The sequence below is a fragment of the Falco punctatus genome (genome assembly GCF_963210335.1).
Source record: "Falco punctatus genome assembly, chromosome: 17".
NCBI classification, from domain to species: Eukaryota; Metazoa; Chordata; class Aves; order Falconiformes; family Falconidae; genus Falco; species Falco punctatus.
Genome location: NC_137597.1, coordinates 3,842,956 through 3,861,763, shown reverse-complemented (window position 1 = coordinate 3,861,763; position 18,808 = coordinate 3,842,956). Strand labels below are relative to the sequence as shown.

At 44.7% G+C, this 18,808-nt stretch overlaps 1 protein-coding gene across 1 annotated transcript in view; it reads right to left on the bottom strand.

Annotated features, from left to right (window-relative positions):
- Positions 1 to 978: 978 nt before the first annotated feature.
- Positions 979 to 18,808, bottom strand: part of NUDT3 (nudix hydrolase 3) — a 33,420-nt gene continuing 15,590 nt past the window's right edge. The window contains exons 3-5 of the mRNA XM_080367555.1: positions 11,532 to 11,576; positions 10,638 to 10,722; positions 979 to 9,722 (exon numbers count right to left, since the gene is read on the bottom strand). Of these exons, the coding sequence (XP_080223681.1) occupies positions 9,553 to 9,722; positions 10,638 to 10,722; positions 11,532 to 11,576 (300 nt within the window). The 3' untranslated portion in view covers positions 979 to 9,552. The remainder of the gene's footprint in view (positions 9,723 to 10,637; positions 10,723 to 11,531; positions 11,577 to 18,808) is intronic.

Here is an 18,808-nt window from a genome sequence, read left to right as displayed (position 1 = left end):
CTGGAGAGGAATGGGGGGCGTTTGGGGGAAGGGACAGCTCTGGGGGCCACGCAAGGCACCCATGGGACGGGTGCTGCCCCCAGCACACCCAGCTCTCCCTCACCAGGCATGGCATGGGGCAGAGGGACCCGGCAGCTCTTACCGGAGCACGCGGAGGCCAAGGAAGGTGCTGAGCAGCCCCATCCCACCGGTGGTGAGGACAGGGGGACCCACTGAAGGCAGCCTGCGGCGGTGCAGAGCACCCTGTGCGCTCCCACAGCACACCCTGGCACCAATCCTGCATCCCCTGCGATGGGCTCTGAGCACCTCCCAGTGCTCACCCTTCCCAGGCAGGCAGGGGGGACACCAAACCTCCAAAGGGCTTGGGACACCCCCAGCCTACCCACGGGTCTGGGGGCAGCGGTCAGACTTGGGCAGAGCATTTGTGCGCACACACGTGGAGCACAGACGCAGCCGGCATTTGTGCAAACGGAGTCCCAAGGAGCTCACGGCGTTTTTCCTCGACCTGTGCTGGCATCTGCCCACGTTTCTCACCACCTCCAGCCCTCGCCGACCCCCTCGCCAGAGCAGCGACCCCACGCCATGCTCTGCCGAAGGCTGTCGGTGCTCTGGGTGCTGGTGGCACCCAGCCCCTCCCCCAGCAAGTGGCTATTTCCACGTGAAGGGCTCTCCACTCTCTCTGCGAGTCAGGACCACTTCTGCTCCATGAGGCTCTCAGGACCAGAAACATCTGATGATACTACGCCGTGCCTCAAAATTCACCCTGGTTTTATGGCAGGATGCTCTCCCCACTCAGACCAGCCCATCTCAGCATCAGGCTGTGGGTGACATCCCTCCAAATTTTCTTTTCCAGACTGTGAATATCCCGAGACACTTCAGGAAGGGCTTTCTCCTCTGGTGACACTATTGCCCAGTCTCCAAGATCACGTACATGGTAACAAGTGCCGGGAAGAAGAGAGACCACGCAGCAAGCAGAGCCATGTGTGAAATACTGGCGTGTTTATTGGTTGGCACTAGATTACAGCCTACACTCTTGTCAAACTTGCATCCACGATTTTTTTTTTTTTTTTTTTTTTTTAAATCTTTTAAAGACAGTGATGACCTCCCCCTCCCACACAACTCCAACAGAGGAAACACCTTGAGAAAGGAACCAGACCGCCAGCTGCTGTACATCAGCGCAGCTTCATACCGTCTCAACATCTGGCTCAAAACACACCGGGACACTCATGGCAGAAGAGGGACAGGGGGGTTGTGATGATACCAGAGCTGAGCGAGGAGTGGATAGTGAGCCCTCCGTTTTTTCTGGAAACACTATGGATGAGAATGTCAAAATTATGTAGGTATACGCTATACCTGCCAGCCAAGACTAAGCAGGAGCAAGAGAGCACCTGCATTATTCACAGGCTCGAACTAAGATCTGAGCCTCAAAGAAAACAAAACGTGTTTTCTACTGAACGCATTTGACTTTGAACAAATGTGTCGTAAGTAAGAACAAGTCCCAGTCAGTAAGAAAAAGCATCAGCTGAAATGCTAGATTTCCAAAGTGCCCTTGCAGTTGTAAAGTGTTTTTGCAAACCATTTTAACTTAATATATCATAAAAAACCCCACATGTTAAATTTACCAGAAGATTAGAAACACAAAGCACTGGAGCGAGGAACAGAAGTCCGCAGCCAGAAAAATAAACCAAACCAGACTATGGGAACTGCAAGTCCAAAACCATCTAGAACTCACAGGGAACCGACTATTATATTACTTCTGATTCACTGAAAATCACTGAAAACCTCAGGCTTCTTTTAATTCTAATAAATTAGCAAGTTTGTTCTCTACACCAGTTTTCCCCCTCCAAACTCACTGACGTTTCCGTGGGAAAGCCGGGCAGCAGCAGGAGACATCCCAACCAACACCACAGGTCACACAGGAGCAGGAATCCCGGGGAAATCACTCGCCACGCTCTGCTGCTGCCATTGTGCCCCCCCCACCCCAGGCCTGCACGCTTCAAGGACTCAGAAATCTGCAAGGATTAAAAAACCCCAAACGTTTTCCATAGGGATCGCCCACACTGGTGGTATCGAAGTCTTACCCTTGGTCGCGAAGGAGATTCGAATGCACCAGTTCAGAGGCGAAGAGAAGAGAATGGTCAAAGCCCCACAGCTTTGATCTCGGAGGTATCTCGGTTTGGTAAGGAATGGAGCAGCCTAAGGCAGATACGCTCATACCCACGGGCATCCAGCTCGGGCCCTTGGCGGGGTGACGTACCCTGGGCAACAGGCTCCGATGGGGGCTGGGATCCTGCTCTCCCAGCTCAGGGGTGCTGCCAGGGGGTCTCAGGTACAGAGAGTTCAGGAAAAGACTGAGCAGGAAATGCAGAGCAATCGTTCCAGATCTTCTGATTTAATAAATATAAAATAGGACATACAGGAAGTTCAGCAAACACTCTTGGACCTCCCAAGGTTAATTTCTGAGGCAATTCTAGAGCCAATTTCTCAAGTATAACTTCAAAATTCTCACTTTCCCACCAAAAAAAAAAAAAAAAAAAAAAAAAAGAGGAAAAAACCCCAAAAAACACAACCCTATTGACTAGCACCAAAAAAGAGATTTTATAAATCTCCTAAATACATCTTCAATCCAGTTAAGTGTTCTTCTTCATCCATCTACACCTCTCTCAATTATGTACAGACCTCATGACACTACACCCAGTAAAACACTGCACGTATCTACACACCACCTTCCACCACTGAAGCCGAGAGTCCTCTCTAACTGTATTAAATTTATTCTAACACTGAGAAAAGCGAGGATCATAGATATAGATAGATAGATATATGTATGTTATAGTCTCTAACACAGAGACAAGACGAGAGAGCACACCAGAAGCAAGGTCACCTGCATCCCCAGGCTGATGCAGCCACTAGATGATGCTATCTTATTAAACAGGAGGAACAGAACCAGGAGGGGAAACAATCATTTAAAAGCAGGACCAGAGCAGTCAGTGAGTTATACAAAGCTGCTGATTATCTTTATAAGATAAAAGCTCTTCACACCAACAAGCGTCTGCAACAACTTCATTTCTTGGTGCAAGTTTGGCTAAAGAGATCGACGGATTTTCACCTTTTCCCGAGAACCAGCCACAGCTTCCACTCCGCAAAAGCTGAATATTCAAACCTCCCAGATCACCCATTTCACTGGATGCTCTGCACAGCTATGAACATTGTATCTGGCTGTCTGAAAAGCACAAAGCACATCAATTTGGGATAAAACTGCGTTTCTGAGTACAAGCAAGAAAAGCTGAAGTTGTTATAATTGGGAGGGGCAAACATTTGATCTGTGCAGCTTCAAATATTTGGTGGTGAACGCGTTTTCTGCATGGAAATGCTGAGGCAGAGGCCCAAAGTCCGTTGCTAGATCTGGGAAGGGAACTGAGGATTCCTGACATTCCCTACCCACATTTTTAGCCACTGAATACTTTGTGTCTGCACTAGGGAAAAAAGCCAACACTAGCAGATTCCAATGATCCCTTTCAATTTTTCAGTTTATAGAGTTTGCTTTAAGGCACGTTCAAGATCACGCTGAATTAAAACTGCCTTCTCGTTGCTCAACAGAAATCGGGGAAGCACACACAATGCCCAGGAAAAAAAGCTGATGCAAATGTTTAAATTGCAGTTCCTTTCCAGCCCCCAAACCAGAGCTCTTACCTTCCTCCACAGCAGCGAGACTGAAGGCCATCATCAGAGGAAATACAGCAGTTTTTTGGGGTGGAGGAGCTCTGAAGTACACCCCAGGTAAGGCTCTGCTCCCTCCCACTGGCACCGCTCAGCACAGCTGTCACAGAACACACTTGCCTTGCTAAGCTGGGACCAAACTGATAGGAAGGAACCACCTCCCCAGGATGGATGAAAAAGGAAACAAATCCCAAAGGATGTATTTTAAAAAGATGCAGAGACAGCACATGCATTCACCTGCCCGTGCCACCTTCCTATGGCAAAGCGAGGCAGGAGACGTGATCCGAGGAGAGCCCTGGCTGGGCTCCCTTTACCTGTTCATCCCATAATTCCTTAAAGCGTAACGTGCACAGAACTCAGTTAAATCACAGCAGGTTTACCATCAACAACCAACGGCCACTCCCAAATGTTGCCTGAACCCTTCTGTACCGAACATGAGCAAGGGAAGGGGGGAAGAAGTAGCAAGACTCCAAGAAGCCAGATAGACCCTCCCCATCGGATCCACGCAGCAGCATAAACCAACTCGTTAGGAAGCGCCCCTGCGTTAAAGCCCGTATTTTTAGCTTCTTTATTCGGTTTTAATTACAGTTACTGGCTAATGGAGTTTATCAGTAATACCAGCCTACGAGTTCAGCTCTGTTTAACAGCATTAAACACACACAAGTGAGCTGAGCATCAGCAACTTCTGAGTTCTCTTTTTGCTACAGGTGATGCAACTGCCCTACACTCACTGACCCGCCCCATCCCGGCACCCTCTCTTTGACAGACTCATCTCAAGAAATTTCAGCTGTAAAACCACACAGGGGCTACACATCTTGTTCTGAGAGTTCAAAATCAGGAGCAAGCAGTAGCTACCCTATCTCGTCCTCACAGCACAGCAGCCGGTGAGAAAGCCTGTTGTCACATCCTGCACCCTCTCAGCTGTCACTGCCCCAGTCCTGACGAGTTTTTTGCAGTTCAAAGGCTAACACACTTTCCATTTGAAAAAAACCATCTCATTCTCAGTTTGCAAAGTAGCCATTAACTCAAAGGAACGTTTTGCCAAATGATATACTTGGAGAGGCAGTTGCCTTGTCAAACCTAGAGAGGCTAACGCTAACCACTCATACTTGTAAGGAGTCACTGCGGTTCTGAGCAAGGGTGCTGAGCAGCTCCGACGAACCCTAAGAGAGCACAACACAGCAAGCAGAAACACTGGGCAAAGATAAAGGATGTACAAGCCTCCCCTGGCTTTGCAACAATACCGAGCTTCTCTATCGCCAATCAACTACTGTCTAGAATTAAACAACCCATCTTTGTGAAGAAATCAAAAGACATCTTTGTGAAGCGACCAGAAGTACTTTAACAGCACTGAATGGCAAATTTCAGGAAGAATGGGGAAAATAAAAGAACACGCAACCTTTCACTCTTCTCTAAGCATCTCCCAGGAAAAGGTGTCCCCTCCCCGGCAGCGTCACACCACAGCTCTCATAGCCAGGCACCCACCAGCATGCACAGCCGTTAAATACTGGGGGAAACCCTCACCAAACAGAAAACAGTATTTTTAACCCCAAAAAAGGCCCTGCCTTTTGAAACGTGTCCTTGGAAAGCCTCAGCACAAGCACAAGTCAAATTTGAAACCCCCAAACCATCTTAACAGTAACCACTTCAAGACAAAGGCGCTGTACATTTTCCGCTGCGCACGATTTGCAAGCTGACGTGAACCACCGCATCCAAACCCCTGCTCCACCATACCAAAACCTTATTTGAGAGAGACCTCCTCCAGCACAACGCGTCTGATTTCAGCTGCGCTAAATTTAATTACACTTGGCACTCTTCTGCAGAGGGACGTCCACCTGCCTCTTGAGCTTTACGCATCGTTTAAGACCATCAGAAAGGTAGGGGATCTGACAAATCCTGCTGGAAGGATCAAGAAGCAGTTGCTGGAGACAGTGGTACCCCGAGGGCATCCTTTTTTTTCCTGCTCCCATGCTGGTGTCAACAAATGCCAGTATACCCACCACCTAGCATCGGCTTAAACCACCAGCTAACATTCTCCTGCCGCAGCCAGTAATCCAAGCTGGTCTGTTAAACGCTTCCAGTGACACGAGATCCAGATTTTTCTAAGTATGTTGAGGTTTAAAAAATCATCACGCTAAGCGGCGGTGTCTAAGCGCTGAAAGCACTTCTCCCATTAAGGTCTCAACTACGTTTAAAAATCCAGATGGCCGGATGCAACTCCACGATACGAGGATTTCTAATTTTGACACCACCAGAGGAAGTGAATCAATGTTTAAGAGTGGGAACTGCTCAGAGAACCTCCCTGCGCCGAGCAGCAGGTCTCCCTCTTCCTCCATCACTCAACTCGCAACCCTGAGCTGACACTTAGGTGCAGAGAGAAATCTAGTAGGTGAGTGTTTCAAGGGCCAGGAATTTCCCCCTCCTCTTCCTCGCCGAAGGCAGGTTTGCTTCTTGTTGTAGCAAGAGTGAGGCGTCCTTACACCGGGAGTACACACATGAAAAGCAGCAAGGGAAAAAGTAATCTTATTAGCAAAATTACTCCACCCCTAAGAAGTGGCGGAGGACACTGGAAGCTTTTCACGAGACCCCAGAGTTCAGAGGTGTGCCAAAAGGTAATTCGTTAGCAGCAGCTCCTCTCGAGCAGCGCCAGAAGATAATTAACGTTAGCCCCTCGCGAGGTGTGCCAAAAGGTCATTAATGGCAGCCCCTCAGACGGCGGCTGCGCATCATCCACACGCCATTTGGCATTCATCCCAAACCGGATTTCAGAGAACCGAAGACAAGCGTCTGAAACCTGCAACTTGATTGAGGGGGTCTGGACAAATCCGCGGCGAACTCGCGGGCCGTCCCCACGGAGCGCTGGCCTTCCTCTCCTTTTGACCTACGCACACACCCGTGCCGAGCCAGACCAAAGCCACGCTGAAAGCCAAGCGAAGAACGTTATTCAACGGGAAGCCGAGACACACCGCAACGCTGGCGTTAAGGGGTCACGAGACACTACGTCAGCCGAGGTAAGAATCCCGCTCTCTCGATATAGCACCAGTTTTAGCAAACGCCGCAAGCCCGAGCCTAATCCTACAGGATTTTTGAGTGGTTGGTCACGCCAGCAGCCCTAAGCCGTTTAATCAAGCAGGCACTCGGCTGTACTGCGAAACCCCCGTCCCCACAACTCTTCTTGTCGCTAATAAAGGTAGTTTGATTGTCGGTCCCAAACCAATTTAATATCATTTTGGATCAAATGGCTGAAACTGCTAGGGCATGCAGCTGTAACTAGAGAAGAACCTCAGATGCTGAGGAAGAGGGGAATTTGTGTGGTGCAGGGAGAGATTCAGGTAGCACAGGACTAAGACCTGTTTTAAAATCCACATCTGTCGAATAAAAGCTATTTCTACCCAGGAGCTATTTCCAGTTAAAAAAGGCATAATATCAGCCCCTCCCTGTTACTGTGTTAACAGCATCAATTCATGCCACATTAAAACACTTTCTTGGCACAATTTATTTTTCTGACCCAAACAAATAAGCCATTAGCAAGTCATTAACAATATTCTACCCTAAATCGTCAGTTTAACAGCCCTGTAAAAACAATTTTAGTTGAAAAACAGAAGTGTGCATGCTGTTGATATTAAAACTGCAGTTACTCTTTCAGGAGTACCAGCTGTTTTGTTGCAAAGCGTTTTCAACATCCTAATCTGTACAGTAAAGACAAAAAAAAAAAAAAAATCTCAATTGAAGGCAGTAGATGGCTGTGTTAGGTGCCACTCACAGCTCGGTAACAGCAGGCTGTCTGAATTTCTTGTACACTTCCAGATACAATATTCAAGCCCTTTTTCAAGAGTTTGGTTCAGGCCGCTCAGCAAAGAGTAAGAAAGTATTGTACATTCGTCTCTAAGTTGAAGTGAACTGAACTGGTGTAATTTAGGCTTGATTCCAGCTGCTGGGTTTCAAGCTACTTCTTGAATAATGCCTCTCGGCTTTTTCTTATGCGCGGTTTTTCACGTTAGCGATCACTGGCACCGCTTTTGGCCTTGCTACTCCACACTGATGAAAGCAAGGAGAACAAGTAAAGGAACAGAATAGGATCTTAAAATGAACAGCTTCTTGCCAAACCAGCAAGGATACCATTCCCCCTTGTCCCAGGCTCCATGGATATTTCTATCAGATTTTTCATATTGTAAGTGCTTCTCGGGAAGAGAGAAAATTCTGGAACAGTGAGTATTTATTAGAATATTTTTTGTTAAATAAAGAGGGGGGGAAAAATGGGAAAAAGAAAAAAAAAGAAAAAAGAAGAAAAAAAAAAAAGAGTACTGCAGATTTAATTTCACATCTTGGCTATGCTCTGACAACGGAGAAGTTACTGAATTCAGCGACTCCTTCTTGTCCCAAGCCAGGGATTAATTAATGCCCCTCCCAAAACTTGTACCTGTCCCAACCCACCCCCCAGCCCCGACCCTTCCCATTTTATTTCCCAACTAGACAACACTGTTGGCAAATCAAGACAGCATGAAACTTACATCAACAACAAAAGAAAAAGGAAAAAAAAAAAAAAAAAAAAAAAAAAGGTGAAGTGTGCCAATGCATCAGGGGAACTATCCTATTAAAGGGTGTACTCCTCCAACTCGCAATTCTGCTGGGAGTCAGCTGTACCTTTCACAGAGGGAGAGTTTAAACATTTTGAGCATGCTCCATGGTGCAATTGTAAGTGCTGCAGAACCACAGGACCAGAGATTGAACACCCGAATTTCTCCCCCAGGACTTCTTTTCAGGGACACACATGGTTATCCAACCGAGGGTTCGTGCAGTAACACTCAGTAAGCACAATCCGATGCTTTAGCACAAATTACACGTATCCAGTTCAGCACGGTATAAGGCATGTGGACAAGAAGAGACATCAGCAGAACGCAGCAGGATCAGCAGAACAGCATTGGTGATCGACGCTCCACTTGGTCAGACTTTGACCCCACTTCAAATCCCTGATTCCTACCACAGACAATTAAATTCAGTTTCTAGCGTAGCGTTTCTGAGGCTATTTATTTTTGGCCAAGTGTTAAGAGACCAACTCCTTTTTGTTTCATTTTCATGTAAATGCAGAAACACTGGCGGAAGCTGTAGGAGAAGCAACGGAGCAGCAGGGATGTCCGCAGGTGATCAAAACTCTGCCCTCATCTTCAAGTGTCACTGCACTAAATCGGGAGATATATAGGGAGTAAACTGGCCCAGCCACTTGCACTGTCACAGAACGTGTATTTTTTTTAAAAAAAAACAGAACAAAAGGCAAACAGATTAATTATGAACCCTTCTTTTCAGAAGCAGACCAGGATTAAAAAAAATTCCCGCAAAATTAAAATGTTAGATTCTCCATCTAAAAAAAGTTTATACATATGCGCTGAAAGTGACCACCACACAGGTCTGAACAGCACCTTACAGTACAGACTAAGACTTAAAGAGCTGATCTCACATTTGAAGTCTTTTAATTAAAAAAAAAAAAAAAAAGTGGCTATGGCTGGGATGACACAAACGGGACACTTCAGAACACAAGGCAGAGGCGAAACGGGCAGCCTCGCTCGCCAGGCCATGGAAGCGGTGTAAGGGGAAAGGGGCACTTCATGCACAAAATGTATTTTACAAAATACATATCCAAAAAAGCAAAAAAAAAAAAAGCCAACAAAAAAAAAAATCCCACCTTGCACTAAATTGCAGCACTCTTTAACACTTGCTCTGCCACAGGCTGCTGCCCATGCCTTGTTTGATAGAGGAGGCATGTGAAAAAGGGGAGGGGGGAGGGAAATCCACGTTTCAGTCTAGTTTTCAAAATTTCTCTCGTAGGGACGTCTTCAGTCATCTGATGTCAGACACGGAGCTCTCAGAGTACGTTGTGGTCATGACGGGAGTGCCGTTGTTTGCCAAACAACCTTGCCTCAAGGTTTCAAAATACGAGGCCTGCACTGGTTTATGATACTGCAGAACTTTTATGGCATCTTCTATCTTAAACCATTCCCTTTTCCTTCCTGTGGGTAAAGAGAAAAAACAGTAGACCCAGCAAAACGATGGCATCCTTTCTACGTGTAAACTTTACTGTTGATTAGCTCTCAATCATTATCACGTGCACAAACGCTGCAAGAATAATTTCACTGTGTAGAAAACATCAGTTCAGAAGACACCGGAAAATCTTCTCCCAGGATTTTCTGATCTCCAGGACTACCTAGTCCAAACACCGCACTAATGGCTCCTCTATCCCCGTAACAGCTATTTGTTCAGGGCATTACAATCACTGTCCAAACAAACCAATCTTGCATTTCCTTATTCAAAAAAAAAAAACAACCAAAGAATCAACACACAAACACATTTCTTTTGCTATTTCTGCAATTTCTATTCAAGTCAGATACCAACCACCACCCAATCCCTATCGATTTGCAAGTGAACCTTAATTTTTGGTGGACAGAACTAATTTCTTACTCTTTCCATAAAAATTATTCCATATACAGCCTGACGAAAGCCAAGTTACAGGTGCTACAGCACTACTGACAAATGTCGCGTGGAACAATAGGTTCACTTTCATTTGGGAATCCGATTTAAATGCAAAGATTTCGAAAGATAGCGGAGAATGATTAATCCACACTGCCCTATCTTCTTGTCTTAGAAAGGACAGCTCTTCATGCTCTTTACTTAATAACTTAAAGTGCAAGAATTAAATACAAAATTGCTGTGGAGGCAGCTGTACAGCTGAATTGACTTACCTTGGGCCACAGAGGTTACAAAAGCATCAGTTTAACCACTATTTTTTTTCCCCAAGCACCCAAAGGACACACCACTGCAACTTTTCTGAACCACTCTCACAAAGATTCTGGCTCCCAGAGGGATGCTCAGCTGACTTGTTTTTTCTGCATCCAACCAGTTCACGCTAGCAAACACAAAGAGCTTACCAATATTGACAGAGTCCTCCCAGTCTTCCAACACTTCTGTGACGATAAGTACGTAAACATATGTCCTGTGTTTCCTGTCCCGATTCTAGAAGGCAAAGGGAACAGAGTAAAAGCAAAGCTACCAAGGGAAAAACAAGGCAAGTGGGCACGTGGCGACTGCAAGCGGCAAGCTGCCTCACTATCATGCCACGGTACCTTACGTCTAGTTCCCCTCACGTTCAGTAAAAATTGTTGTGTTTTAAATGAGAGGTCTGAAAGTATTAGTAGGGACTGCAGCCAAAAAGTCTAGTGCCTAAACTGTAAGGCAGTATCTGGTGGACAGGTATGTGTATAAATGAGTTCCTCAGCTGGGGGGGGGGGCAAAAAACCCAAACAAACCAACCCAAACCAATCCCGCCCCACAGGAAAGATCTGTATCTATTTCACACAATTCCGTGAAAAAACAACTGTCGAAAGAGCCGTGCCTGGCACCTGTGGCAAAGCATCTCCCCGGTACTCACCACGTGCTCCCACACTCCACATCGGAGCACACGGGCTCCACCACTTCACCAGTTTGGCAACGGGTGACGGCAGGTGCTAAAGAACAAAGGAGCCCCACTGCTCCCCAGCTGCTGGGTGCCCTTGTGTGGCAGCAAGAAAGGTACGAAGGCACCGAGAATATCCACCGTTACGCTGCCATAATTATCCCTCCTGTTGTTAACTGAACTGCAAATTGCAGATGAGCGGTATCACTGAAAATTGATCAGCTACGTTTCTATTTAACGGGGAGTTTTGAGTTTTCCTTCAAACAAGTTAGCGAGCTGACTTCGCAACAAACTAGGAAGTGATTTTTACTTCAAGACAATTTTTTTGCATCGAAATTCAACAATTTTTTCAACAATGTCTGAAACTTACCTCAAAAATTCCCACTAATCTTCCTAACGTCCCTTTCACTCCAGCCTATGAAAAGTTCAAAGAGAAAAAAACCATACTTTAACGACAGGTCAGTGCATATTTCTGTATTTGTTGTGCAGGAGCAGTTCCTTTAGAACGGGAAGCACATGCTGTAAAATTCTGTACACCTTAAAACATCACGGTCACAAGAAAAACGACAAAAATACATCACAAGTTCTAACCATGCATGCATTTCCAGTAGTTTTTTTCTTCTTTTTCTATATTCCATTTTTTAATTCAATCTGGAGGAAAAAAACAACTATTTGATGAGTTACTAATTGCATGCCAATATCCACCAAATGACCAGAATCTCCTCTAAAGGTTATTACAGCCTAAACATGGATAAAATTTGCTTTGGCGTTAGCAGTTTTACCCCTTTGAAGTTATAGTTTAAGAAAATAACTTCAAAGTATGTACAAGACATCCACTTACACCATCAAAGCAACATGACAGCTACCAGGTATTTCAGGGATGCCCTGCATACATTTGAAGCAAGCTAATACAAACATAAAATACTTTCAACATTGTAATGTGGCCTCTGCAACAGGAACAAGACTATTTTTTGATAGAAAATGAAAATACAGATGGGTATTGAGAGAAGCCTTTTGAATCAGGCACAGACACAAATCAAGAGGAGATCTAAGCAACAGTTTTGTCTTCTACTCGAATACTACTGAGGATCTACCCACTTTATCTGATTTGCTGTCACTTTTTAAACATCCACTCACCGCTGTGGCTCAGTCACTTTCTCAAACTGCTGTTTCTCGCCTCTGCTCTCCGGTGTCGCATCATGCATGCATGCAAAACGCCATCCCGCTCCTCTCCCCCCAGACCTCTCCTTTCCCCTCCCCAATAATTTACATTAATTTTTTTTCCCTCCTTTTTACAACTATAGATGCCTGCAACTCAAGTGCTACAAACACGATGAGGTTTTGCTCCACGACTTAACTGGTTTGAAACACTACACAGAATCTGGCAAACCACCCAGCCACATTTGGAAGGTAAATTTGGCTGTCGCCTCTGGCAGCTGGAACACATCTGAAACAGTTCAGGAAAATCGTGCCTTTGCTCTTGCAGCCAAGATAGACAGAACTGATTATGTCAGGCTTTTTTTTTTTTTCCTTATACAAACAAACAAACAAACAAGATGTTTGGGTGAGGGCAACTAAATATTTAATAAGAAAAATCCTCTGTCCTGAGCAGCTGAGATAAGCCATTTCCCACTTGTTCAGCTACTAACCAGTTGCTGTACAGTCACATGCTTTTGGGAAGGAAGAACTTGTATTAATTAGAAGATTCTTCTGGTTAAGTGCCCAGCCTACTAAATGAACACACAGATACACCAAATTACACAGCCAGAGCACACCTCACTAGTGCTGCTAATGACAGCTGATGCTAGAACTGCCCCAAGAGAAAAGGATTTGTAGCTGCCCCTACTACAGGTGTTCATAGAAATCTGAAATTCTTTCTGTAACATGCTCCCTGACCTCTACTTCTAGGAAGGAGCTTTTCAACTGAACCTTTTCATGTTGTCTTTGGATGCAAAATTTATTGTCTTATCAGTATTTCTGACATTCTGCTCAGCCCACAGGTGGACCACTGACTATTAACCCCAAGGTTATTTCTGGAGTCAAACAGCAATTCCATGAAGGTCAATGTACGCGTGTATGCGCACACCAGCATGGCTGGGACAGATAACTGGGTCTGACCTTTGCGGATGAGCGATTTTACCTCATCTGCAAAACTGTTACTGCTAACCCTGGGCTAATCTCTCTCAGAAGTGAACTGGAAGGCAAATACTTCAAATGAATTTCATTCAAAGAAGACCTTCAGCAGCCTTGAACAGTGGGCTTTTTTTTTTTTTTTTTTTTTTTTTGCATAAGCAGCAATATCAATCAGCCAGCAATAACACAGGGAGGAACGCAAGGCTTCCACCATCACAACATACATACACAACCAAGTATTTCAGGTAAATAACTGTCTTAAACCGATTTTCTTCACTGGTTCCTGGAGAAGGCTATCCAATTTCTTTTCTCCTTACCTGCAGAGGCACTGAATCAAAAGCCAGGGATGCTGTTGTGATGCTTAGTGAACTCTCAATCTGACTGGAAACAAATTTATCTCCAGGCAGCTAGCCAGCCTGGAAACCAAGCATGAATACAGCACGACCAGCCTCCCAAGCAGTTTATCCCCAGCTCTAAAACTGTGCTTGAAGTGATACAGGCAGGTGAGGAGCCCTTCCTTCTGTTCTGCTTAAACAGAGAGGCGACAGAAATAACACTCCGTCTGCAAACTAGGATCCTTCTTCTCTCTTCTGCCTAGTCTTATGCACCCGAAAAGGCACAAAAAACGATGCCAAGATAAACATGTGCTGTAGGAAAAGTCACGTTGAATTAAAAAGTGCTAAGGTTTTCTTCACATATGAATTTACCACATGCAGTAGTAAATGGCGGCAAAGCAATGGTTTGATTCAAAGAAATACTGGGCTGATTTTATAGAAGACTGCAAAGCACATCCTACCACTGGAATCCAATGGCACCCTCAACCTATTTTACTGGTATAGTGGATTTTAAAGATGACATATAGGACATCCAACACAGACCAACTGGATTGTTATACACCTATTTTTGATAAAGCACTTAATTCACACGCAAATAGGAACGTCCTAGGTCTCTGTACAGTCACGTACTTTAATCGAACAAACAATCATGAAGTGGAATTCACAGTCTCGCATGAGTTTCTGACATAAAAGCTGCGCAAGACATCTGAGAAAATAATCTGTAGCTGTTATCACTAACAAAGCAAGCTAGACAACGTGCAACAAAAGTGCCAGGCTCCTCTTTGGGGAAGCTCCATACCTCCTGCCTTGCTACGGGCCAACCCCTAGCACCCTCCCGACTCCACCGCAGGACAACGAGCATTTTCTTGGAAAGTTAAAAGCACAGTCACAGGCTCATCCAGGATTGAACGCTGGATCTAAATCTTAATTTGTACCAGATGACTCAGGAATTTTCTCCTCGGTAGTAAACGGATTGAGAATCCTCCGCCCTCGTGGGCCACAACAGTAAGTGTCTGGCAGAGACAGCACAATTTATTTGGGTACATGTTCCCCCACCAAGCATTGGAAGTGCCGCACATGGAACCTGGGCTGCAACCCCCAAAATATGCACACGTCCCAGGAAGATGCTATTAAACCTATCAACAAGGGGTAAGAGATCACTGACGCCAACTGTTCCATCTGTAGGTGTGAAAATAAAGCCCATCAATCAAACGACAGTGTTTACTCAGGAAGAGGCACACTCAGGTAGAAAAAAAAAAAAAAAGAGGACAGACGCAGCTTGCAAAAATGAGCTTCTTTTTCACTGCTCTGCAGATTCAAATCAGTTTCCAGCATCCGAGGTAGTCCTCACTGGAAAAAAAAAGATAGACCTGGCAAGAGTGCATCAATGTCACAGAACAGCCAGCCGCCCCAAAACAGCACACCACTTCAAACCGCTGCTGCACACCCAGCGGGGTGGGCTGGGCATTCGGGACAAGGAACAAAAATCTGGAGGAAATGAAGCTTTACTAGTTCTGCTGCTCATGGAACAACTTGTTTTAATAAAGAAAAATTACTGAAGACATCCAAGAACAGCAGGTTCAGGTTTCAAAGCTGAAAATAAGTTGGGGTCAGATGCAAAAAGCAGCCTGCAGCAACACCATCTGTTCCTAGGGACAGCTTTTATTTCCTTCCATCTGAGCTAAGGAAAATGTGGGTTGGAATTTCAGCTATTTTACTTTGCTCTATTAGGCTCAAAGCCTGCATCTACTACAGATTACTGCTGGGCAAGAGGACTGTGGTAAAACACCCAAATCTTTGCTCTAATACTTGCACTACTTGAGGTAGTAAAGCACACCCATAAAAACTGCTAGCTTAGACAAGTTCTAAAGATGCCAATTACGGACCTGCTAGGCAAATTTTCTTGCTGTGTCTCAGAGAAGGTTATACTTACTCACCCCTTTACTGCATTACAACCAATAATATGTTTTTACATCTGTGAGAGAGACATGAAATGCCATGTCAGAGCAGGAACTTTTAAGACACTGTACTCATTTGTATGAAGTTTGAGTACACAGAGTAACAGAAAGTAGTGAACTCGGCCCGCTGTTTGCACCGAGTATTACTAAACATAGGAAGAGTTCAACGCCATCACCTCTGTCATTCATCCACAGTCCTTGCAATATTTAAAAACCAAAGAGTCTCCCTATTTTAGCACCGAACAGTGTCAACATTCGTATTTTAAATCACTAACAAAATACATGAAACAGAAAAAAATATTTATAAAACATGTTTAAGAGGGGAAAAGAAATAAAAGAAAAAAGGTCTAGCAGCCAGATCAAAGCACTATCACGATGGACTATTTTTAATATTGGCATCAATTGCCTGTTTGATCACAGATCAAGCACAATTTATCTGGCTTTTGATTCCCATGAAGAAAGCATGACTAACACTCCCGTAATTTTATAGAACTTGGCATTTGCTAAGTATTTAAAGGTCAGGATGTGAAAGATGCTGTAAGTGCAAAATGAAATGCCTTTGGGTTTAACAGATGAGCGTGGAGGCTTTTTTCAAAGTCACTCTATAATAAGTTTAATTTAAGGCATCTATTTCTAAAATATGTTCTTTGCCAGTTGCTCACACTCGTAAAAAAACCTTATTCCTAACGTAAGATTAATTTTGGGGAGAGAAGGCAATAGTGAAAAAAAAAATAATCCAAGAATGAAGAAGTAAAAAAAAAATATACTACATTGGTGCTAATGACTGTTTGAAAAGGGCACACTTTTTCTAGAAGGTGGACATTAGAATGTACATGGAGTTTACAGCTGTGTAAGACTGACTACATCAATTTTCAACAGTCTGTCAGAAATAAGTGGTTCTGTTCTGAAAAGGTTGCTCTCATTCAGAGCTAGCGTGCTTGTCTACTGTCACTTTGCCTTAAAACAATGGCCAAGAACTCAAGTCACTTCAAATTTTATGCAGACAACAGCAAGCATGACAAGCGTTGGTACCTGTCTACTTCAATACTTCTGCTGGTACAGATTAATATAGATAAGGACTATCTCAAACTAGGACAAGGACTTTAACTCAGCTTGGGGCAGAGGGATCACAGGTTTCACTGAGAATCAACATTTCATTTTCACAACAGTCTTCTAAAATTCTGAAAATCAGAAAGAGATAGGGAAAAGTCAGGTTTCTTTGTAGGGCAATTATTGCAGCAAAAAAATGGATGAACTCAAACATACATGGTAAAATTAAAACACTGAATGCAGAAGTTAAAAATCTTAGTTTAGGGAAGTGTATTTTAAAAAGAGAATGCGCACCATGCAAAAAGGAATAAATTGAGGAAAAACAGCCTATTGTTATTTTCAAAGACCACAAGCAACTGAAAGGGCAATGAGTCCTCATGGCTCTTCCAACTGTGTCTTGTTAAAATGGAAAAGGCACACCAAAGCCAGTGAAAGAAAGTCCACAATTTTCCTCCACGACTTGGACCGGCAGGCAGATCACTCTCTACCTGCTCAGCTAACCTCTCGTTTGCTTGCGAGTGGCACATCAGTCGGTCCCAGGAGAGAAGCAAAGACATCAAACCTACTCAGAAATCAGCCCCTGCTACAGCCTACCTGAAAAAGCCTAGATTCTCATGAAAGGATGAACAAGAATTACCAGCTAGCACGCACACCGGTTGGCCAGCAGTCTCCCAAAAGACCTCCTCTGCCAAACCAACAGCACAAGCTGGGAAAGCGGGTGCCGAAGTCCCGTAGAGCGTTACAGCTGTGCTATAACAAACACTCCCCTCCCGCACGCACATTCCCAGGCAACAGTAAACAGCTCGCCGAGCTCAAGGCAGTTGATGTACATTGTAATTTTGTGTGGGGATCGTAAACAGCGTGCTGGAACACAAACCTATTTGAGGAAGGTCTTACACGTCTAAAAGCTCCCCCGTGCTTTCCACCTGTGTCAGCTAGCCTAATCGTTAGCTGTAGAAGTGCTCAAGTAATTTTACACACGTGACAGGCTGCTCTTCTGCAGAGCGCTTTCAGCAAAGCCTTTACCATCACAGCATCTGATCGCTCCATTTGAGATTCCAACCACGCGCTCCCGTCAAACGCTACTAGGTGTCGTCGAGGTTAGCTGTTGGGGTAATCCTGCCGCTTTTGGAGCTCTCGCCGTTTGCCGTTTGTTGAGCGGCATTCAAGCAGATAGGTGCTTCGCTGGGAATGACACAACCCTGCCAGGCTGCCACAGTTTGAATTACATTCTCATTCGGCACCGGTCCACGTGAGCGAGGGAACACCAGCTGAGCGAGAGGGGATTATCTCAGCCAGCCCAAACCAGTTTCTTCGCTGCAGACTGAGCCCGTGCCAAGGCTTCGTTTCAGGCACCGAGCTGTCATGGAAAGAAAGCGACTCTTCCAAGGCGCTGCGCTGCCCGAGGAAGGGAGGGTCGATACGGATTTATTTTAAGGATTTGAAAGGCGAAGCCATGCATCTCCTGGATGAACCCTTGACTTCTGTATCAAATGATTACTAATAACGGTAGGGTTGTAAAGCAGGACTCTGCAGCTAAAAATATATCTATTGTTCTGGTTAAACTCACTTTGGCTGGTACCGTATTTGAACAATCGCCGAGTTACTAAAAAAGCAGGAGCTGTCTTACAAGCTGGAAACCGAATTTGAAGCAGCAATCCCCAGTATGAGAGGGACCTAAAGACACTTTATAAAAAAAAATAAACTTCAACTGTATCATCTTTCATACCTTTCTGCTAAACTGCTAGATAATAAAACCATCAAAAGAGAAACGGGACTTGAGAACTGCCACATTAGCTAAGTCCGAAGGCTCAAATATTCAGCATTTTGTTAAGACAGCAGCAGGTACTTCCAAATACGTCAGAGGAAAATCTTCATATACCAGACATTAAATAAATAAATAAAGCAACTACTGGCACAGCTTCCTCCCAAGTCCCATCAATTAGCTCTTGACTTCTGTTCCGCAGCACAAATGTTTATAACCCTCCTGAAAGCATTTTTAATCCTGCCTTATATAACTGTGAACCGACTTGGTCATCCATATATAATCATTTAATCGTTCCTGAATCCAAGCATCTCTCCAATTTGAAAATATTCAGAAGCAAGTTCTAAAGACGTGTTTTACATACGATGCAGTCAACTGCCATTTGCTGTCTTTAAGTTCTTCCTTG